The 23,791-nt window shown below is 39.0% G+C and overlaps 1 protein-coding gene across 3 annotated transcripts; it reads left to right on the top strand.

Annotated features, from left to right (window-relative positions):
- The first annotated feature begins 14,237 nt into the window (after positions 1–14,237).
- zc3h12aa (zinc finger CCCH-type containing 12Aa) lies at positions 14,238–23,456 on the top strand. 3 transcript variants are annotated; one of them, XM_025911762.1, is made up of 6 exons: positions 14,238–14,369; positions 15,558–15,991; positions 16,445–16,584; positions 19,837–20,071; positions 20,211–20,317; positions 20,444–23,456. In XM_025911762.1, exons 2-6 carry the CDS (start codon positions 15,618–15,620, stop codon positions 21,484–21,486), a joined length of 1,899 nt encoding a protein of 632 aa, XP_025767547.1. In that variant the 5' UTR covers positions 14,238–14,369; positions 15,558–15,617; the 3' UTR covers positions 21,487–23,456. The 3 variants fall into 3 exon arrangements, with proteins under 3 accessions (XP_025767547.1, XP_005455344.1, XP_013130015.1); XM_005455287.4 differs by lacking the exon at positions 14,238–14,369 and adding an exon at positions 14,422–14,599; XM_013274561.3 differs by lacking the exon at positions 14,238–14,369 and adding an exon at positions 14,422–14,623.
- Positions 23,457–23,791: the final 335 nt, after the last annotated feature.

Genomic DNA, 23,791 nt, shown 5'->3' with positions numbered 1-23,791 from the left:
GTGTCTAAAATGATCATTTTAATAAATGGCAAGACTAAAGGTCTTCATAATTGTGTTTGCGATGTTATTTTCATATTAAGAAAGAAAATATGTCGGGTTCTCTGCTCTCCCAAGTGCTTTTCCATCCATCTGATTCAATTAGAGCAGAAAAGGTAACCAGAAAAGTCAAAATATCCCAACAATTTTTATTTTTTAGTGACCAAACGAGATGAAATCATGTGTATCATGTTGGATCAGTGCTTAAATTATGACTTAAATATTAAGTCAAAAGACTGTTATTCTTCTTAAATGCAAAAATGCTGCAAATACAAATGTACATCTTGGTCTTTTATTTGAGGTTTAAACAAAGCCTCCTCCTCATGCTTTCATAGCACCTGAAAACAGAATTAGTGCCATCACATGTTAATATTCATTGCCTCTATTCTAGAGACTTGATTAAAATTTGTGTTTAAACCTGACCAGTGTGTCATGACAAGCTCAAAAGCCATGACAAATAACAGGAGGCGACAGCATTAGTCAAGAAAAAGAACAAAAGCTTTTATTTGAAATTAATGACACTAAATAAACGTATTAGAGTAAATGCCATGAGGCATGTAAGTCAGTAAATCATTAGTGCTGGCATGTTTGCATGGAGCTCAGGATTGATGTTGTTCTTTTTACTGAGTGCACCTTTATATTGGGGAACCCCGGGCCCAGACCAGACCTGAGCACACCTATGGGGCACCTGCAACACGTAACACACAGACAAAGACTGCCAGCTCTGGGTTATCACAAGATATATATGACAACCCTTTATGTGTGTATAAACATTTTATTTTTAGATACATGTCAGTAAATTGTGTTTATTTATTGCATTTTTATTTATATTTATAAGTATATTATATAAATATTACCTTAATTTCATTATGCTTGCATAATGACAGTAAAGAGTCTTGAATCTCGAGATGCAGTGAGACATTATTTTTTCAAAATAAATGCTAGTCTTGCTCTGCAGTTGCTTGATTTGTAACTAATCCAGTGTACGCTAACAAGCTAACTTGTGTTCACAGCATGTTTCAGTACTTTAGTAATTATAGGAACTGTGCACGCCAGAGCACAATTAAACTTTTTTTAAAAATCTTACATCCAAGTTTAAAAAGCACGCATAAACAACAATTATAAACCACACTATTTTTAAAAACTGCCGGCTGTAATTTCAGTTTACGCACTAAGGAATTAAATCAGCCAATGTTCCTCCACATTCACTTTGCTGCTATATAGCTGTAACTGTATGACCCGTATCCAGAACATTGTCTTTCCCTAAATAAATGTAATGCAATTACTCTGATTTTAGTCACGTATCTATTTGAGAATGTTATTATTACTGTATGTATCTTTTTTTATTGGTTTTAAAAGTCAAAACTGAGAGAAGTGAATCGTCTTAAGCGAAAGCTCTTAAGTTATGACACAGACAGCCGAGATTTCCTTTGAATGTGGAGTGCAGTGTACCAGGCTGTCTATAGTAAGTGGAGTGTAATTGGGTTTCAGTGCAGAAAAATGTCCTGAGTTCAATTTCAAGTTTAATTTGTTTAGGAGAGGAAAGAACAAATAAGATATATGCAAATATGTCTAGAGGCGTCATGACAATGTGGATTTTTTAAAGGATATTCAGCTGGAGAAGAGAAACAAAAAGAGATGACGAGATCCTTTCTTAGAATCTTGTTGTGTTTTTAAGAAATCATCCTCAAAAGACCAATTAGGGAAAGCATCACTGACAAAAGTTACACAGGGAAATTGTGGCCAGTCACACCTGACTTCCCAGCAGCCAATCACATTCTGCTAATACGTACTTGGTCTCTGGATGTGACTGGACCTCCTTTCACACTTTCAATTACCTCACATGATTTACTTCAAATTTCATTTGATGAGACTGACCCTTTGCCCCAGCCACACAGACAAACCCATAAACGTCATCCATGAGATTTTGATTTAGAGAGATCCAAGTGATTAAAAGTTAATTGTTGAAATGTGTCAAGGTGGCTTGTTTAATTATGGCGAACGAGGCATTCATTTGGACTCGACTTAAAATAGCTCGGCGGGTAACTAACACTGCGAGGCTTGTCTGTGTGAATGCAGCACTGCCTTATTTACTTTGCAGAAGTCACAGCGATGACCCCTGGGGAACATAATTAAGGTGGAATCAACATTTCATTCTGTACGTGATGAGCATATCAAAACAATTATGCTCTCCAGAAAAGGGATAGGAAGCTTGAAGCAGGAAAAAAATGCTGATAAGCACGGCCGCGCCATCTTAAATTGTGAGGTTTAACAGACAGTTTTGAGTATTTAGACCGGCTTATCCGCAGGCTGCTGCTTACATGGGATAATTAGGTCCACTGTAGTAACTGGAAGAGGTAGCTGGTGGAGTGGGAGTTCATGGATTCAGTCAGGCTGTGTATTTTACTGTACTGTTAAGCACTTGAGCTTTTCGCCCAGTCTTGTCACTGGGGAACTAACAGAATGCTTTAACCATCTCTTTTAGATTTGTCAGGCACATTTTCATTGCCACTGATTTATGTGTCAGGTCATAGTCCTCCACTGGCGTTAATGTATTCCATCATTTTCGCTGTGTGTGAGAAGAAGAGAGGCTATGAAGAGCTTTCTTGCCTCCCGCAAAGTTTGAACTGGGTCACGGTAAAGACCTTGCAGGCCATTTCTCTTTGGATAAGTATTCCTTTCATGCCAGGCCAGTTACACAGCAGATACTTAAGCAAAGTTCATTTTCATGTAAACTAGATGTCCTTTTCTTTCCATTTCAACTGAAAGTGTGCATTTGACTATTAACCAACAAGGACATAACACTTAACTATTAATATTTACTTGGAAAGTTGTACGGTGTTCACATTTACAAACACGCTCTTCTGAAATTGCCATCCCGTGTGCAGTGAGTGGCACATTTGCAGGGGGTTTTTTTTCTTTCATATGTCTTTTTCCTTTGTTTTGCATTCAATATTTTGATTTTTCATGCATATTAGAAAGGCAACCATCTATTAAAAAAACACTATTTAAAAATAAAAGTTTCCCATCTTGCAGCAGCTTGATCAAATGCCTTGCTCAAACAAAGCTATTTAAATATATTCAGATAATAAATGTACCAAACAGAAAGAGACAAAACATCTGGTATCCTTAAGAAGCTGGAAGGAGATGAAGATAGTGTGTTGGCACTTTTTTTCCCCTTTTTGTTGTTGTTGTTGTTTTAGGAAATTCATTATTAACATTTTGTAAAATTAATTAACGGCCTGATAAAGTTCTATAAAACAGCTGAATGTTGCGAAGAGGCTATTCCCTTTCTCGTGTCTACTGTATTTACTGTTCCTGCAGGTCTTTTCACCAACACTGCACATCATAAATCACATAAAAAATAGGATCCAGCATAAACATATTATTTTGCATGTTTCACTGGCATTAAAACACAAACGCGCACACATATACACACCCAGTATAATTGCAAAACTAAATTATGGCAGCCATGGGGAAATATGAATTATTTTATGTGTGCTGTACTCATTTCACGCCTGATGGACTCTCACCTTTAACCAGGAGGTGCATGTCTTTCAGTGCCGTTTCGGGCACGGGTATTCTAATAGAAGAATAATGGAAGCATTCTTTCTTTTTAATTGGACATTGTTAGAATGACATATCAACCCCACTGCAGGAATGGCCTTTCCATGTATACTGTAATTGAAACAGTCCCTATTTTCCCCTCATAGTCCTCTATACAGGAGACTGAAACGGGCGATGTTTGGTGAATCTGGACCCCTTGCACGGTTGTGTATTGTTGATGCTGCTTTGCTGAGCATCATTTCATCATATCAGAGGCGGGGGGGGGGGGGGGGGGGGGGGGGGGGGGGGGGTGTTCAGATTTTCCTATTAAAATCTTGATGTTTATGTAATTTACCATTTATCTTCTGGGTAATAAATTTTTTTGTGTGCATAAACGCATTATCATACAATTCCCTTTGTATTCTCATTATTGATATTAGCAGTGCTATCACTACTGGTGATTCATCCGCCTTCATAGTATTTGTTTTCTGCAATTTTACATTCCAAAGGCTTTGATTTCCATTAGCATTTTTGCAATTATCCAGAAATTCCATTAAAGTTCTTGGCAATGAAATGACAAGAAATGATCACCCTATTAAATCCCCGAGCTAAAAACATCATAATGTGCATGGTATTGTGTGGTAATCGTTTTCATTCAGGAAAAAACAGTGAATTACTACCTGTGTTTAACCACTCAAAATTCCATTTTAGGTATTCATCGCATGAGGCTGACAAGCAGACTGAAGCCGAGTAAATAAAAACTGGCAGCCGCTGGATGAATGACTGCATGTTTGGGTCATGATAAGGAAGAATTACATTTTTACACATCACTGAGGAGAGGAAAACAAAGACTGGTGTGAGGTTAAAAGCTCTATAAACTGCTGGAGAATAACCAAGTAAAAAAAACAATGAAGTATGGTTCTCTCTTAGCAGTTTAAGCCTTTTCCTCAGTGGAAGATGTAAGTGATTTAGAGCTCATCAAAAGCACACAGTATGGCCCCCAAAGCACACATAGTAAAAAAGCATGATAGTTGTCCACAGAGCGGGTAAGGTACTGTCTTAGGCTTCGGGGGGCACTCCTAATGGAGCCATTACAAAGTCAGTTGTCATATCCGAAGGACTTCATTAATCATTACAAGTGGGATAATGCGTCCTCATTTAACAGGACAACTTCCATATTCTCCATATTCTGTATGATCAATCCAACACTTAAAGCTCTATTATGGTTCCCATCCATCCAGGTCTGTCTTTATATGCTTAGCACTAAAATAGCTTCACAGCCATAAAAACATATGCATCTGGGAATCAAATAACAAGAATACTACTTTATTTGTGCAGCACCATGACAAGCCATGCTGGTTTACCAAAGAGGATGAAAAAGTAAGTTGTGATGTTTTGTCCTTTTTTCAATCTAAATAAGATAATAATGTTCATGTTGTGTGTTGTCAGTGGATCCTTTGTTTAATTTATTTTATTAAAACAACTACACTCATAAGCCAAGGCACACAGCCATGATAACATGGGAGCTGCACACACAAATGGCAATTAAGATATTTATTTACAATAAACTATCAGGAAATAATGTAAAGTAACAATGGCAGGTGTAGTCAGTGCTCTCAGTGCTAAGGAGTGAAGAGTTGGGAAATTGAGTTTTGTGTAGTGTAAGGAAAACAAACCAAACATCAACCAAAATCCAGAATGGTGTCTCATGGTGGGCTTAATGGGCTCAATGGGCCCAGGTGTTATCAGTGTTGATGACTGTGGACAAGCCAAACCCTCTCTCCAGTACCTGCAGAAGACAGCTGCCACCCACACAGACAGAAAGGGAAGGTGTGGTGAAGAGGGCCGTGACACTTCTACTACTAATTACTGTGCTCATCTATGTGCATGAGATGCAAAATAAAATTTTGGCTTGTTTTTTCCTTTTTACACCTGAAAAAGCTAGCATAATTAACTGATTCCATCCATTTGTTTTATTGCCGGCTCCTGGAGCTTATCCCAGCTGTCACATGGTGAAAGGATGGGTAGACACCTGGACAGGTTGTCAGTGTTTCACAGGGGCTGACACAGAAAATCATACACTCTTAAATCCACACCTAAGCCTATTTACATTTGCCAATTAACACAGTAGGTATCTCTATGGACAGTGGAAGGATGCTGGAGCGCACAGAGAGAACCCGTGGAGGCACAGTGAGAACATGCAAACTTCACACAGAAAGGCCCCAGACAGCCAGCAGATTCAAACCCAGAATCTTCTGGCTGTGAGGCAACAGTGCTAAACGCTGCACCAGTGAGACATTCAGTTACCTTATTAGTGAAACATTAATAAAAATAAGAAGAATGAATGACAACCTATTTTAATAGTTAGTTTAAATTGTGTAGATCTGACAGATTTGTGTTTGCCTTTTCTGAGTCTGAAGATTTCAGATTTAAATTTCAGTTAAAGGGTAAAATAATATTTAGGTGTAAAAAGCAGAAATCCAGATTCAGTTCAATTAGAGAGGACAAAGCAGGGGCACCGGGGCTACTGTACGTTATCCCAGCCAATTGGCAGCTTGGCTCCTGAGAGCCCACTCCCACTGGGTGCGAATCAGAAATCTAACGGCTAATGACAACAGTCACCCCATGGTACCAGTACTGACAGCAAACTAATGCCCACACATACAGAGTAGAGCACAAGAGCTGTCAACACCCCGTCATGATCCTGTGGGTATATAATGAACAAAAAAAGAAAATAAAGAGGAGAAAAAAATCACTCCCAGTTTAAGCTGATGACTGTTATTTCTTTTTCTCACACCTCTTAAGGAGACTTTAGCCATTTGCTATTAAGAGCAGATTTTCCTCCTCAGTGTTTCTCTTGCAATGATAAAATGCTGAATCACATTTAGAATAGGAGACTGTTGAATGGGTTGGAAAAGCAATATGTTCATTGCAAATGTAATTTCAGCTTTCATTTGAAACATTCAAAGCCAGGGCGGTCTTACAATATGATTTAAAGCAGAGACATATCAGATGAAAAACAAACAACAAGAAATCTTGAAACTAAAATTGGTGTACTAAAGTCATCACACGCAAGTTTAATTAATCTGTAAAAATCTAATAAGCCTATGAATTCTATGTATTTTAGCAATGAGCAACTCGACTGACTCAACAGCTTCCTGTAAAACATTTTCTCTCATTTCTGTTGTGAATAAAATATCTTGAAATCATGTCAAATACTGACCAAATCTCCAGTAAATACTGAAATTGCTTAACATTTGGTGATATCAAGGGTCAGAAACATTCATATTATTGTTATACTACCATTAGACTCTGTTTGTGCTACTGTATTTGTTCTTTCCTCCTCATTAAATTGAATTTGTGTGTATAAGTAGAGCAGACCTGTATTATAATTCATTCATTTTGCAATGACATTGCTAATTAAAAATCGATTATATATTATTTGGGTTTGCATTGATTCCACTTACATGTTTTAAGAGGAATTCTTCTGAATTTACATATAAATGACAGTCCCCTTGGCGCAGTAGTGTGTATTTTTTGTGGCTCTGCTCTGCTGGACAGCAGTGTTTCTAAAACATGACCCATTCGACTAGTGTTAAGAAACCCCATCTTCTGCTTATTTGATTGTAATCTTTATTTATTTATTTTTTAATGAGTCTTTTGCAATCCCCGCAGCTGGAGCCCTTTAACTATTATTTATTAATTTGCTTTTGTCGTAAAGCTACAAAAGCCTCTATCAACAAATCCCGCAGGTTGTTATGAGTGAAGCACTGAATATAATGATGGAATCACTGAAGAGCTGCGCACACTGAGACGAGCACTATCTCCAGCGTTCAGCCCCTCCACCAAGCCAAATCAAGTTTGTGTTATCAGTATACAGCTTATACCACAGTTCTGAGCAACGTCAGCAAGAACAGGAGCCCCGAGGTGAACAGACATCAAAGTAATCAAGCAGTGAATGCAAGAACTGAGAGTAGCTGTCACACCATGAAACTATGTTACCTCTTTTATGCAGCACAAAGGAATAACTCCCTAATAAAATCCCAACAAACACTATTAGGCTATTTATTTTCCTTCTACTACCATCATACGCAAACACAATCATGCACTGTGACTGTTTTATGCTTAGCTCCTTCTGGCCATAACCTGCTTGATTGATAAACACTTGTTCAAGTTTGAAAAAAAGCAAAGCTGAGACTGAAGAAACAGCAGTATATTCGAAACAATCCTCAGAGTAAACAGGCATCAGCCTAATTCATCTTGAGCAGCACAGCAGCACAGACATGGAAGAATGCAGGACCGTTACCATTTTCAATTTTGATGCAGTTATTTTTTTTTTTTTAGGATCGCTCCACAGTGAAGATTTTGTATGACTGAATCACCACAATATGAGCGAAGCGCTTCAGCTGAAACTCGAGGTTCTTTTCCCGAGATCCTGGCAGTGAGTGCATTAATCACCACAGTCTCCCTTCCTAACTGAAGACAGAGAGCAACAGCTGGGGGAGAGGAGCTCGGCTTTAAACAGTACAGACTGCAGGAGGTTCAGCCATCACTTCTTGTTGTGAATTCTGACATCAATAGTAATGAATACCTTGGAGCGTTGCCTGACTGCCTGAGCCTGAATTGCTATAACACATGAGGCCGGGAATTGGAAGGGGTTTTTGTTTGTGTGTCTTTCTGTGTGCTGGTGTCCATGTCTGTGGGTCTGTGTGTAACCATATGTACTGTATCCACCTCTGTTTACCTGTGCAAGCGCATGCATTCCTGCCAGTGTGTGCCTTTTTTTAGTGTGGATATGAGTAATATGCAGAATAACCGGTAGGGCTAAATGACCCAGGCTGACAGGAACAATTAATCAGAACATTGTTGGAGCTCTTGGATGAGGCTTCATGCCGAGGTTACACCTGCAAGGGCTTGAGCTGCACTGGGATCCAGCACACCTACACACGGTGATCTTTAAATGATCTATGGCTGGCTGGACAACATTTATTTCAAGTACAGAAAAAGAAGTATTTGCATGGTTGTTGGACAGTTAAAGGCTCAGTTATGAATTATTATACACTTTCATGAGACACCAAAAGTATAAAAATCTCCTTGTTTTATTGCCCCAAATTCTAAATAAGTTGGGGAAATATGTACAAAGCAGGGGCGTAATTTCCAGGGGGGTTTGGGGGGTTATGACCTCCCCAATAATCAGACCTAACCAATGTAAACCCCCCCCCAATAAAATTATGAATTATCTTGCATAAATAGTCTGTTGATTTTTTTTTACTCATTTCAGGTATTACCAGCAAAATAGTTGCATGTTTAATCATCTGGGAATTTACCCAGATTTATTTATTTATTTAGACGGAGATCTTGACTCCCCCAACGTTCAGCACAAAGTTACGCCGATGGTACAAAGTAAAGACCAACATAATGCAATGATTAGAAAATCTCATAAACCCAGATTTTAATCACAATAGAACATAGAAAACATATCAAATGTTTAAACTGAAAGAAATTAGGCCATTTTTGATTTTTGATTGCAACAACACATCTCCCAAAATGACATTCTGGGAGAGGGATGGTTTTCCATTCTTCTCTGACAGAGGATACTAGCTGCTCAACAGTCCTTGGTCTTCTTTTTCATTATATAACGTTCCAGATGTGAAGTCATGCTGTTGTTAGAGATATTATGTGGCTTTCTAAAAGTAGAATGTGAAGCAGAGCCTTCAGCTATGAGGCCGCTCTAATATAGAACCAGCTCCCAGTTTAGATTTGGGAAACATCTATTCTTTCTACTTTTTTAGATTAGGCCTAAAACTTTCCTTTTTGATAAAGCTTTTAGTTAGAACTGCCTCAGGTGACCCTTAGTTACATGCTGCAATAGAGTCAGGCTGCTGGGAGGATTTCCATGTTTCATTAACAGTTTCTTCTTCACCGTGTGGTTATACATCACTACTGCATTTAATCATTAGTGATTATTAATCTCTTGCATAGTGTGTATATCATCATTTTTCTCTGCTTTCTGCTCTTTCCCCTCACCCAAATCAGTGAAGGTGGTGGCCGCCCCTCCCTGAGTTGGATTTTGCCAGAGGTTTCCTTTGTTAAAAGGGAGTTTTTCCTTCCCACTGTTGCCAAGTGCTTGCTCTGACCTATATTGTTGGGTCTGTAGGGACTGTTGCTGTAAATTGGTGCTATATAAATAAACTGAAGTGAAGTGAACTGAACCAAATTGAGGGCCAATTTTGACTTTCTGCCATGTCCCTTGCGCATAGATGTGTTTCTAGATTCTCTGTTTTTTTTGATGATAGTATGCACTAATGAGGTTTTTCCTTTTTTTAAATTTTGAAATTATTCCACAATTTGTGAACAGGCTTTTTTGCAGATTGCTGAAAGTCTTCCTCTGTAAGATTCTCCTTTTATACTCAATCATGATAGTGACCTGCCGCCAATTAACCAAATTAGGTGCAAAATGTTCCTCCAGCTGTCTTTTTAGTACCACTTACTTTTCCATCCCTTTGTTGTGCCTGTCCAAACTTTTTTGAGAAACAGTGCTACCTTCAAATTCAAAACGAGGTAATAATCTTCACAAGATAGTAAAACATGTTGTATTGTGAATTAAAACGGGTTTATGCGATCTGCTAATCGTTGTATTCTGTTTATACTGCCATTTTACACAATGTGCCAACTATTTAGAAATTGTGGTTATAATTTAGAGTATTTCGTCTGCCAACAGAGTAAACATAAGTCCGGTATTCTCCTTCTAGCTCTCTTTTGGTGAAAGATCTAAAGGTATGAATGCTTTAAAGATTGCAATGAATGCATGTTTGTCTGGAATTTTTTGTTTTCAGTGTTGCCCTGATCACGTTTAAAAGTTTAAAAGACTATCTGGAATCCAAGATCTTTGTCTTTGACTTTGGTATCCAACAAATTTTGACGAAGCAGTATCTCAGAGTAGTAAAACCAGTTAGGATTGGTCAAACTGGTTTTCAGAGGAAATAAGTTGTGGCAATAAAACCAAACGGTCAAGTCGCACGTAGTAAAACAAAAATACTGAAACTCTTAACAGAGCTAAGATGTGCTGCTGAGTTCAGTGACCCATATTTCACAGATTAATTGCATCATTAAAACAAAAATTATGATTTAAACATCTCTCATTAAACTGTCTTTCAGTGTTCCCCAATTTTGTAATGTATACAACACAGGAAGGTTTAATATTTTTTTTAAATTAAAGAGGCCCTAAATACAAATTAATTAACTGCTGGCCTATACAAAGGTTGACAAATGACCCTAATTAAGAGAAAACAAAACAAATTAGAGTACATGATATTTAGATAAATACATGGGCTTCCAGTGCACATCTACATGAACAGGTGTGCCTGAGCAGCAGGCTCAGGTAGCTAATACATTACGGTTTTCTGCTCACATCTTTCTGTGGGAATTCAGTTGTCACTTATCAAAGTAAATCTAATTAAACACAGGCTTAAAGTGTGCACCCTCTCCATTCTGCTGATCTTTTGTCCAATTTTCTATCAATGGTGTTGCCACTGATCCAGTGGTAATGTCTTGCCTCCTCTGCACTCACACACAATGCCAGGAGGTCTTTGCTTGATGTTCTATGTAGGACAAGTCGTAGTGTGTCTGAGGTAATAAATGAACAAGATGAATGTGGGGGATATGTTCATTTGAAAGCTCTTGTCACTGAGGGTTTGTCGTCCGGCTGCACAAAGGGTAGAGCCTTCCTGCCTGATTTACTTTAGATTCAAACCATGGCTAAATTGGAAATCGTGAATCACTCTGACACCATTGGCATAAGATGGATTAGTTCAGTTAAAGGCTGCCTTTTCTTTACTTTGGATCTTTTTAAAGAAATCATACAAAAATTAATTTTTCTGACAGACGGCTGACCCGGGCAGCCACTGAAAGGAATAGCAAAGGGAGGCCGGCACTGAGGCACTACAAAGCTGGTTTTATCAGCACGACACTATCCCAACCACATCCAAAAGCTCTCAGCAGCACAATGAGCCTGGCTGAATATTTGATCAACTGTCTCAGGTTTAACAAGCCTTGCCAAACTACACCTGCCTGGAGGAAAAAGATATGCCTTTGAGCAGGGCAATGCCTCCCCCAAGATGTTAAGGAAATAAGCGTTTGATGTTCACAACAACCGATCTGCACTAAGCTCATCCATTCTTGAGCACTCGGATTCTCAGCAAGGTTCAAGATTTGCATTTCCTGAACAATAGTTTTCTGAATGCCAACAATGTCTTCCATTGTAGCCTAGCCATAAATTACAAAACAATGCACTCAACCAGGAACTACTGTACCTGTAATGTTGCTTTTACAGGTTGGAGTCAGTAAAACACTGTATAACTTTGCTTCTTGCCAAATGTCATACAACAGATGTTTCTTGCTTATGCCTCTGGAATCTCTCCCACAAATAAAATCAGAGATAATCCTCTTGTAGGAAAGTGTAAATTTATGTGCTTTTGCTATATCTCTGAATAAGCATGTGTGTGTACTCAGTCACATCGTGGGGACTGTTGGTGACAAAAAGCAGACGCCCAGTGTTAAATTAAAGTAGATGTCCCTCTAAAAAAGGTTATGGTGTGTCTGTGGGAAAAAGAATTAAAGTCAGCGTAATTGTCTGTTTGTGTGTGTGTGTGTGTGTGTGTGTGTGTGTGTGTGTGTGTGTGTTTCTGTACGTGTGTATCCCCAAACCTACGGTTGCTGGCTGCAGCTCATTGCCCTGCAGTAATATCAGGCCTTACGGACACCTGGGACCAGCGGTGTGGGCCCTCAGAAGAGGCAGCCGTCTGGCAACTGGCCCTGATTACTTTCTCCACTCTCTGGAACTCAACTCTGTATATGCCATTAACATGCTCCACGTGGTGTGATCCCAACTCGACCATGCCATTAAACCTCTACACAAAAGCTAGTTTACAAACACACACACACACAAACTGCACAACTTAACCATCAGTCCACTGAAACCTCTACCACCTGCAGACCAGCGTTTTCCATAACCTCTCTTTTGAGAGCAGAGCCTGCACAGCGGAAACTGTGAAGCAACGGTGACATCTAGTGGCCAAGTTACTGTATAAAACAAAAAGTTGTAGATTTGTTTTGCTGTGCTGCCCCAAAAGCTAGTAGAATTATTTGACTGTTAGTTGCTTCCCCTTCCTTTCATAAAAACGTTATATTTTTATTTCATTTCTTGTGGTATTCATATTTATCATTTACTTGTACACAACCAGATACTAAAAATTGCATAGCTCAGTTAGGGAAAGGCTTTTTTAGGATACTTTTTATTATCTTCTTGTGTTCAATTCTACATGTTTACACTACTCAAATTATATAATTTATACAATCTATTATTTTATTAATTTGCTTTTTAATAGTGCATTTAATAGTCTGTAAATAACTAATGTAATTAATTAATTCAAGTCTACACGTTTACATGTTTCAAAAACACAGAAGTATTTATATACATATGTGTGCATATGTGAATAAGCATATGTATGTAGATATGTGTGCGTGCATATAAAGAGTTCTGTGAATAAGTATTTGCCCCCTTCCTGATTTCGTTTCCCTCATTCACTGACCACACCCAGATCCCACTGCCAGACCGGCTGAATCAAGAAATCGCTTAGATAGAATCTGTATTAAGCAAAAATATCTCTGCATGCAACAAGTCATGCCATGATATAAAGAAACTCAGAAGGAACAGAGGAATAAAGTCAGTGACATTTATCAGTCTGGAAAGGGTTAAAAGCCATACAAAGGCTTTGGACCCCATAAAAATTATGACTTGCTGTAATTGATGGAACCATGAATTCTGCTCCCTACTAGAAAATGCTGACAGGAAAATGTCCTGGGTTTGGGTTATGAAGGACAATGAGCCAAAACGCACACAAGCCCACCTGTGAATGGCTCAAAAAGCAAAATGTAGGTTTTGGAGTGACCTAGCCAAAGCCAGGGCTTACATCTGACTGAGATGCTCTTGCATGACCTTAAACTGACCATTCATTCTGGAAAACCCTCCAGTGTGAAGGAAAAAAACCTTGTTCCCAGTTATTGCAAATGTTTGAGTACATTACGTTTAGGGTCGACTGCTTTTTTCACATAAGGTCAGATAGGTTTGGATAGCTTTTTTCCTTTTTAACTGTAATTTAGTCATGCTTGCACAATGTCAATAAAGAGTATTGAATCTTGACTCACAATACTACTTGGGGACCACTAGGGGGCGCCATGTCCTATTTATTTAATATGTCCTATCAACAATTTTCACACTGCCTACAACCATTAAAAAACAAACGTGTATTTGGATCATGACAACATATTATTGTTTTGTTTTGTTTTTAAAAGAAGAAAAAAGAAAACTATTGAGAGACATGGCTTCTGAACAACATTAAACTATTACAAATTACACACGCATATATTCAATTAAGGGAATAAACATGCAAATACTCAGAAAAAAGGAAATTAACTAAAAGTGGAGACAAAATAATTCACAGGTCAGCTTTATTGGTAATCCTCAGTTTCAGAACATATAATAGCACTGACTTTGGTTTGGTGTCATTTTCCGATTTTAGCTCTAGACTAACTGGAAAAACAAATAAGCTCTATTTTTAGACGCTATACAGTAAGAGTGCTGTGAGGTCGGGCTTATTGCGCATTGCCTAAAGGGGACGCAGCAACAACAAACGTGAGATATTTGATACTCTTTGTGATATTTCAGACTTTTGTTCTTCTTGCTGCTGAAAAAATGGAACAAACAAAGAACTGGAATATTACAGTGGGTGAGTGACAGCCAGCGGAAACAGGCACACCTTATCGTATCTCTCTTATATGCAAATGTTTTCATGGCTGTGCATGCCTGCGCCTGGAGGAAGGGGAGAAGAAATCATTTCCAAGAGGGCGGTGCTACTGTATGAAGTAGGAACAGCGTCAAAGTTAAGAGTGCTTCCAAACATTAACTCGAACTTTAAGTGGCCTCTGCTGTTAAATAGAACAGAAGGAAACCGAGCAGGTAAGATGACAGCTCGCCTCTGCGGTGAGATTTGTTGACTGTAATGTGATCTGTCGATCGGGCTTAGCAGGGGAAATGTCCCGTTAGTAGCACGGCTAACTGAGCTCTTACCTGTACAGTACAGGTAGAGGTACACTTTTCTGCCTTGTTCGTTTATTTGTGTGTAACATGCGCTATCGAAGAGTAGCCTACCTACGTTACACAGAGCAGGGCAGGACTACTTTCTGATCTGCTGACTTGCGTAAAAAGAAAATGAGTAAGCGATCTAACTTTACAGTAGGATATGTTACAACAGGCCTTTTACAGCCTGTAAGAACTAACTTGACACGTCTATCAAGAAGCTATTAAAAATAAGAGTAATATTACTTGCTTAAAGTGCTTAATCTGGAGGCTGTCACCGTAATTTGCTATATACAGCTGGAGAGTGTCCATTGGGCGTCAGATATGTATTGTTTCTTTGTTTGTTTTTTTACACTATAGTTCAAAAGACTACGAGAAGAGAGGAAGGAAGCGCATTTTCAATTAAAGCACCAGGAAGTGCCCAAATATTGGCGTTATCCTTAAGAAATGACAGGTTGAAGAAGATTAGTTCAGTTTAACTTGTCTAAATGTTTAATCCATTAATCACCATAGTCCACTACTTTAGTAGCCTGTATAAGTCTTTAAAGATTACTTAATCTCAGAACACGAAGTTGGTGGAATTGGTTTTGAGGTGTCAGTTCAGGGCTAAAAATCTTGTTGGGACACCAGAGTTTTTATAAACTTCAAATATGTAAGGCTGAATTTTGTTGAAGCATACATAAAACAAATTACAGAATATTGAGGTATGTAATTAGTGGGTTAGTGCGGCCACTGAAATGTGTATTATCATGCTTTATTTTACTCTTTGTAAAATTTAAGACTATATGCGCTATAACTCCTTTAGTAACTAATGCAATATCATATTTTTTTCACCCAGGCCCAGTTGATGTAATTCACCTTCTATGCTCCTGAAAAAAAGAGGCTCAGATGCTTCAGGATGGACGAGGCTCTTCCCAGCCTGAGCTCAGTTTCAGACTCTCTGGAAGCAGACAGTGAGGAGTTCCAGCTCAGAGTGGACTTCTTCAGGAAGTTGGGTTACACCCCATCAGAGGTCATGGCTGCTTTGAGGAAGCTGGGCTTAAGCACAGACACTAATGCGGTGCTAGGAGAGCTCGTTAGGAACAGAACCAGCAGTGTACCTTGCATTTCCAGCTCTGACAGTGACGAGAGGAGCACAAGCCAAAACGACTCCCTGCAGCCTCCCAGTTGGGCTCTTGGGTCCTGCAAAAACACAACGCAGCTGTGGGACCAAAACAAACCGGACGAAGAATTGAGGCCTGTTGTTATTGACGGCAGCAATGTTGCCATGAGGTAATCCTGATGATACTTCCTGCTCTGTAGATCATCAGATACTGATAATTCATGAATGTCACAGCTGCTATGAACACTTTCTGAATAAGGACAGTTATTTTTCAAAGTCTTATTTAACTCTGTGTTTTCCTACAATGTCGTGTGACTTTTTAAAGGGGGCGTTGACTGCTCTGCCCGTGCATGTTTTAGCATAGACTGCTGAGACATTACGCAAATTCTAGATCCTCTACTCAGAATCCCCACCTTTTACCAGAAATTATGTTCAATATGTGGCTTTCAGACTGGGTAATAGCCAGAGGGAAGATTCCTTCTAAGCAGCATTTGAAGAAATGTGGTGTTTACTCATATCAGTGTGATTTGTTAAGCCTCCTTTTGACTATAATTTAGATTAGATTATTTTCGGTCAGATTAACTGAACCCATGTTATCTCTTATGCTTCTTTTTTTTTCACAGTCATGGCAACAAGGAAGTATTCTCATGCCGAGGGATTCAGCTGGCGGTGAACTTCTTCCTTGACAGAGGTCATACTAGCATTACTGTGTTTGTTCCCAGCTGGCGCAAAGAGCTGCCCAGAGCTGATGCTCCCCTGACAGGTGAGGATGGCAGAAATAAAGCAAAGCAGACAGATGTTTCCCATCAAGTAGACAAGACAAATTTCAGCCTAACATCCCTGTGAGGCGAAGTTAAATGAGGTTAATACTGGTGACACAAAAAGCAGTTTTCACACGGGGTGTGAATGACAAATAAGGTCAAACAGAAATGACACTGATATTATTTTCATGCTGGACGTTAGCACGACCATAAAGATGGAATTAGATCCTTAAGACTGACTAATTGCTGGGGGGAAAAAACCAAATGTCTCTGCACTTAACGTAACGCCTAAGAAGCACAAACACCAGTGATGGGGAGCAATAGCTGAGTTTCTGTCTATATCAGATGTGTGCATCGCTGACAAAATATTTTGATGTGCTTGTGTTCTCATTGAATCCCAGCCAATAAAGAACAGGTTTTGCATGTGTAATAAGGCGTCCATTGTAAGCTATCAATGAAAGAAATTCTTAGAATTGAAAATTCGTTGACTGTTCTTGCCACTGCTTTTAGTGGTCAGTCTGGTGCTACTATCTGCTAATTTTCTCATTATTGGTTAGTTTAATGTTAGAGAAGACTTAAAGTTTATATTCTAGTCTTCTGGCAGCAGGCAAGACCAGTGGATCCAGGACAATGAGAACCACACCTTCTGAGCTGTCAGATAAGACAAAAGATACAAAAATTCCCCTCCGGGCTCAGTGTGTGGCACATGCAATGGTTACAACATAAACTGATCACTTCTGTTAAAGTGCCGACTATGTTAGCCTCTTAAAGTTTCAGTTTTCTTACGATGAGATAATATCTGCAGGACATAACCTGCCATAACCACACTGTAATCAGAACGTTTACCCATAGATTTAGAACAAAAAGTTGCAAAAATTGATATGAATTACTAAAGATGTTCTTAAATGGTAGCCTGATTATTTTACTCAAGAAGGTAACAAATTCTTACTGATAAGGAACTGAAATAAATGAAATAAGCCCACACAACTATTGTAACAGAGAGGTTGCCATTTATTCTAGTTTTTGCATACAAGTCGTGCTAAGATGATATTTTTTTCTTCCCCCACTCACGCTTTTTTCTTTGTCAGTACAGAAACACATTCTGTATTATACAGTGAGTTTTAGAGGTGATTTTTTTTAACCAAGAAATGCAAACTTAGAAATTCTATCACATAATTCTGTATTCATGAATAATTCCCACATGAGCCCGGAGATATTACAGAAAAACTAATACATCTTAATACATCGCTTAAATGAGTCACTCTGACTGTTTTTGGGTGGTTACAATATTGTAATCACAGACAGTCGAGTATAATAGAGCTCTAAATTTATCCCAACTGAGTCACTTATGTCCGTGTATTCATAAAGCCCAGATTAATGTAATGTCAGTGTATCTTTGTGTAAAGACACCACCTGCAGCACAACAACTAAATAAAAAGAATGGCACATCCTGGAGCATAAGCCCCTTGTTGCTCTCATGAATTAATGACTGTGCAGCCTGGGTGGAGCAATCCAAAGGTTGTTTTTTCAATCTTTGAACAAGGAAGTAAAAATCACCATATAGTTACTCGTGGGAAAGTCCCATTGGGAAGTACAGATGGGGATTTTTTTTGTTTGTTTTTTTTGTGTTGTTTTTTTTCCACACCTACTGTACTTGATGTTGTAGTTAACTGTTGGTATCTGTTTACAGTAAGTTGTTAAGTTTTGACAGAAGTATAAGTTAGAAAAGTGATTTTCTATCACATAAGCTTTTCTATCTTGTGTTCATCACACAGAGTTCAAGGTTCATTTCATTTACCCTTAACTTGTTTTGAAGCACTATCAGTGTGTGTGTGTGTGTGTGTGTGTGTGTGTGTGTGTGTGTGTCTTTGTCATGCATTTATTCACTCAGCTTGCACGTAGCATGATCTAGAGTAATCTTAAGCTACCCTTCATTTCCTTATGTTCTCCTTCCAAAAAATCAGTGGTCTTGAGCAATCATTCTCCAAGGTTTATGAAGGTTTTTCAAAGTTCTTCTATAGAAATTGGCTGCTTTTCTGCTCATTTTCAGTCCAGTATTTTTGCCATAACAAGTAGATTCCCAACAGGTATTAGCAGAAAATGTGGCATATATTTGCATGGTGTGCAGCATGTCTTTAAATTTGAAGAACCTGGACAACAGAAGACAAAAGGAGAAGTGTCAGGCCTAAAAAAATCTAAAGCACGCAAAGCATATCTGAAAGTCATGTCCTTAAGAAATAGGAAAAAATCCAGATCTGACACAGACCCAGAGAGATGCATCCACTGTTCACTGAAGCCTCGTCAGAAATGGTTTCAGTGAAATGGTGGCTGTCAAAAACCATTCTTAAGGAAATGAAACGGGGAGAAAAGGCTGAGCTATGCCAAATTACACAAGACCTGGACTGAAAATCAGTGGCAACAGGTCTTATGGAGTGATGAATCCTGTTAGAATTTTTGGTTCTGTACAGAAGAGATCAGGAGAAAGGTACAACAGTACACGTCTGCAGGCATCTGTAAAACATGGTGCAGGCTCTGTCACGGCTTTGGCCTGCATTTCATCCAGTCCTTTGTTGAAATATGAAAATAGAAAAGTGCTGTCAGATTTTGATTTACCATGCAATACCATCCCAGAGGGGTCCAACTGGTAAAAGCTTCATGTTTCAGCATGACAGTGATTCATAACACACTACCAAGTTTGTAAAGGAATACCTGGTTAGAAAAGAAAAAAATACAATGATCTCCCGAGGCCTAGAAATTCAATTCAATTTTAGTTTTATTTATATAGTGCCAAATTACAAGAACAATTGCCTCAAGACACTGAAATCAACATTATGGAAGCAGTGTGGGATGATCTAGACAGAGAAGGGAACAAAAGGCTGCCAACATACAATAAAGAGCTTATTGGATGTTGGCAGCTTTTAAAAAGCCTGGAGAACTATTCCTGAAGACTACATAAAGACATGACAAGAAAGCTTGCCTGAGAGAGTTGAAGCTCTTTCGAAGAATAAAAGCAAATATTAACCTTCAACCTTGTTAAAAATTGTACAAACTTTGTTTTCACCTTATGGTTTGGCATGCATCTTTCAGTAAATCACAGCACCTCTTTCCCATTTTCTTAGCAAAGTATGAAGGGTGACTGGAGACTTTTGCACATCTTTTTAATGTGTCACAGTACAGTTGAATACATGAAATCATTTAATGCAGCGTAAAATGTCAACTCTGTGTCAGTAACTGATTACTGGTTGCACTTTCAGATCAACACATTCTGCTGGAGCTTGAAAAAAGGAAAATCGTTGTCTTTACTCCATCACGCCGTGTTGGGGGCAAGCGTGTGGTTTGCTATGATGACCGCTTTATTATCAAATTGGCGTATGAGTCCGATGGAATAATCGTATCCAATGACACCTACCGAGACCTCCAAGCAGAAAGACCTGAGTGGAAGAAATGCATTGAGGAGAGGCTGCTCATGTACTCCTTTGTGAATGACAAGTAAGCCTGTTCTTCTGTATGAGCCTGTGAGATACCACATTTTCCTTCCGTGGTGAATTTTCCAGAAAAAGAATTTGCAGCTTACAGCAGAGTTGTACAAGTGGATGAAGAACTCTACAATTTTTGTGTGTTTCTACAGGTTCATGCCCCCAGATGACCCTTTGGGTCGCCACGGCCCCAGCCTTGGCAATTTCCTTCGGAAAAAGCCTCGTCCTACGGAGCAAAGGAGACAACTCTGTCCATATGGTAGGCATGATTAGCATAGCGATCAAGAAGTGTTACCCTCTTCTGCAGCAGAGAATGTGCTGTCCAAATTAGATCTCATCAACAAAAAATGTTTTTGCATGTGTGTCTTATTTTTCTCCATCACAGAAAAAAAGTGCACCTATGGCATGAAGTGTAAGTTCTACCATCCTGAGCGGGTAAACCAACCCTATCTGTCTTTGGCTGATGAACTGAGAGAGAAAGCCCAGATTTCTACTGTAAAAGAAGAGAGAAATGCCAGATTGTCACCCAGACAGCTTCAGTCGGATCCCGCACTTGCTCAAAATGTCTATTTTCATCCTCGAGACTCCAACACAGAGCTCAAAAGAGACCAGCAGACTTCCTCACCCCCTTCTCAGGTTAGTGAAAATAAGCTGCTGTACTGGGAGGATCCGAGACACAATCCAAATCACATGCCGTGTTCTGTAACAGGAACCCAGTGTCAGAAAGAGTGGCCTGGGTTGCACTTGATGCCAAATCATTACTATGCCAACATGTCTCAAGAGTACCTGGATTCAGGCCTTGGCTCTTTTGAGAGTCAGTACTCTGATATTTCGCATTCCCTCAGCAACTCAAAGAAGCTCAGGCCGCAGTATCAGAGTGCTCCTCCTGGAGCCACAAATTCTCCAGTACATTTAGAGAAAAATAACATCAACCAGCCTTGCAAGTGCTGTTCTCATGCAGTGCCCTCGACAGTTCACCATCAACTTCATGGAAACATGGACTCTCAGGCACAACCTCAATACAGCACCTATCACCCAAATGCCCTCACACCCACTGCATCCCACCAGCGCAGCCTCCCCAGCCATTTCCCGTACAGTGGAGGCACCCATGTTCAGCAGCATTACTGGTCAGATCCCTTTCAGGGGTTACCACAAGCCAGCAGACCGAATAGTCTCCCTTCTTCAATTCGTTCTTCACACTACCATAATTCTTGCTGCTCTAGCAACAGTCATCAGTACTATTCAAGGGGACAACAACCATCTTCTGCTGCATTTGACTCACAAAGGTTAGAACTCCGCAACAACCTGAAAGCCATCTTCAACCCACATCTGGTGGATACTGTCATGGACATGTTTCCAAATCTGATGAATCCTGAGAAACTAGCTGCAGAGATACTGAAACTAAAAGCCCAAAGAGATCTTTTCTGATTATTCTTCTTTCAGATCTGTCATTACTACTTGCCTTGACCTCAATAGCATCCTTATCACAAGTGAGAACCTCTTCAGAAGGTCGCATAAGACCTATAGCTGAGTCATTTAAAAATGAATTCTGTGCAATGTTCTATTAGACTGTAAACATGAAAAATTTTGTTTTATTTATGAATGATTTAGTTAATCTGTTATAGATTATATATATATATTATGACACTGGAGTCATATGTCTTTGTCATCCATGTTTTGGATAAAAAGTGCCTCTAGATGGAAAACGGTTACATTTATGCATATTTGTTTATGCATATTGCATCAAAAATAACCTGTTGCTGTAGTATGTGCTACTTTTAATCTTAGTTGTCCAGAAACAGCCTGCAGTCAAGTATTATCCTTTTAAGGGACAGTTGCAGTATACTAAAAAACACTGGCAGTCAGTCCAGAAAAGTGTCCAGGCTTCCAAATATTATTGAAAGTAAAGTAGCTGAGATACCACAACAAAAGAAAAATGAAACGCTAGTTATATAGGTGAGCTATAAAAACCTTTATGAACTATGGATACAGCCACCATGACATAACCCACTGGTTTGGGAAGTCCCTTTTTGAGAGCATTTTTGCTGTTGCTATTTTGCTTTTGGGTTTGTTTTTGTTTTTTTAAACAAACATGACAAGCGAGGACGGAGAAAATGAGGACACCACACGCTCATGCAGTTGTAACTTGTCACACAAGTTACACAGAAGGCATTTTCAGCTGCTTTCTTATCACCACAGTAGACAGATCTGCATGTTTGACCTTCCTGGTGTAACCAGTACTAGGAGTGCATTAAACCTGTAAGGTTGGCTTTATGTCTCCTCTCCATCTCTGGCCAGAGAGCTTTTACATGTAAGGGTAACATGTTAGCCTCAGAGCTACATCCTGCTTATCTACTTCACTGTAAAGACAACACAAAAAGACAGCTAAATAGAACTCCTGCATGCTGTCTTTGTCATTGCTCGTATATTTAATAAATGTTTGGATCTATCCAAACTTCAGCATTTGGGAAATTACATCTTAAATGTGCAGGCTTAAGGCAGTCTTTGATCTCCCCTCAACATAAACTGGGAGCTAAAGAAGCATTGAGTCATCCACTTCACACTTATGTCTGAGATTTCCAAAATAAAGTTAATTGTTGAATTTGTTACCTGAATTTTTTTCTATCTTGACTTTTGAGTTTTTGCATTAGAAAAGGCAACTGATGATGTCCTGCTGCATTTTTAAATTGTTTTTATTGGACAGAAATTTTGTTTCTCCTTTATTAACCAGCTCAAAGTTTAAACTTTCAACAGTATTTCATCTGATATATCAATAATTTTGAAGTGTTCCTATCTGTCACTCTTTTGTTCCTGTCCTGATGAGATCTGGCATGAGAAAACCTGTCGCAGGTTACCTCACAGAGGGCATGTTTCTCTGTAGTGTAAAGTCAGTAGTTTGATTTACGGCGCACGCCCCTCCAAAAAGCGACTCTGTTGCTTTTAGTTCCCCACTTCTGAAATACCTTTGATGTGCTTGCTCTGTGAGCTTCATAAGTAAATATAAAAGTCATGTAGTCCACAAAGATAAGCTAACATTGCATGTTTTTGCCATACAATGTAAATGCTGATCTTGCTAGGAAATTGAAACTAAACGTAAGAAATGGCTTTGACCCTAGCAAAAGGAACTTGCTGATGTGTCATCATCATTTGTTCTGTAAACCTGAATCAGCTTCATGAATCATTCTCTGAATAACTGTCCCTGTGACAATTAGTGTGTATAGGAGAGACTACAGTATAACGCATGAAAATGACAGTTATGGAATTTAGTTCTCATAAATGATTTGTATTCTCTATTCTTATATTGGATAATTAACTTCAAATGTTTACTGTTAGAACTCATTGTAAGAATATTTAGGAAATGCATTGTCACTACCTATTAAAGTCTATTGTAATAATAATATGTGTGCTGTCTATTACAACACAAAGGGACGGGGATTAGCACTGTTGCGTGGAGAGCCAGCCAGTGGTTTAAATCCAGTTTTCTGTGTGAAGTTTTCATGTTTCCCCATACCTGTGTGGGCTCTCTCTGGCTTCCTCCCACAGTCCAAAAACATGCATGTTGGTTTAATTGGTGATTCTAAATTGGCAATTGGTGCGAATATAAGTGTGAATGGCTGTCTTTGTTGGCCCTGCTGTCCACAGTGTATACTACTTTGCACCCAATGAAAGACAGGATAAGCTACAGCTCAACAGCATTCATGAAATGGATTTGCAAAAGAAAATAAACAGCTGG

The sequence above is a fragment of the Oreochromis niloticus genome, linkage group LG11, assembly GCF_001858045.2.
Source record: "Oreochromis niloticus isolate F11D_XX linkage group LG11, O_niloticus_UMD_NMBU, whole genome shotgun sequence".
Lineage (NCBI taxonomy): Eukaryota > Metazoa > Chordata > Actinopteri > Cichliformes > Cichlidae > Oreochromis > Oreochromis niloticus.
Note: the sequence above shows the minus strand (reverse complement) of the source record. Positions and strands in the feature narration are given on the sequence as shown.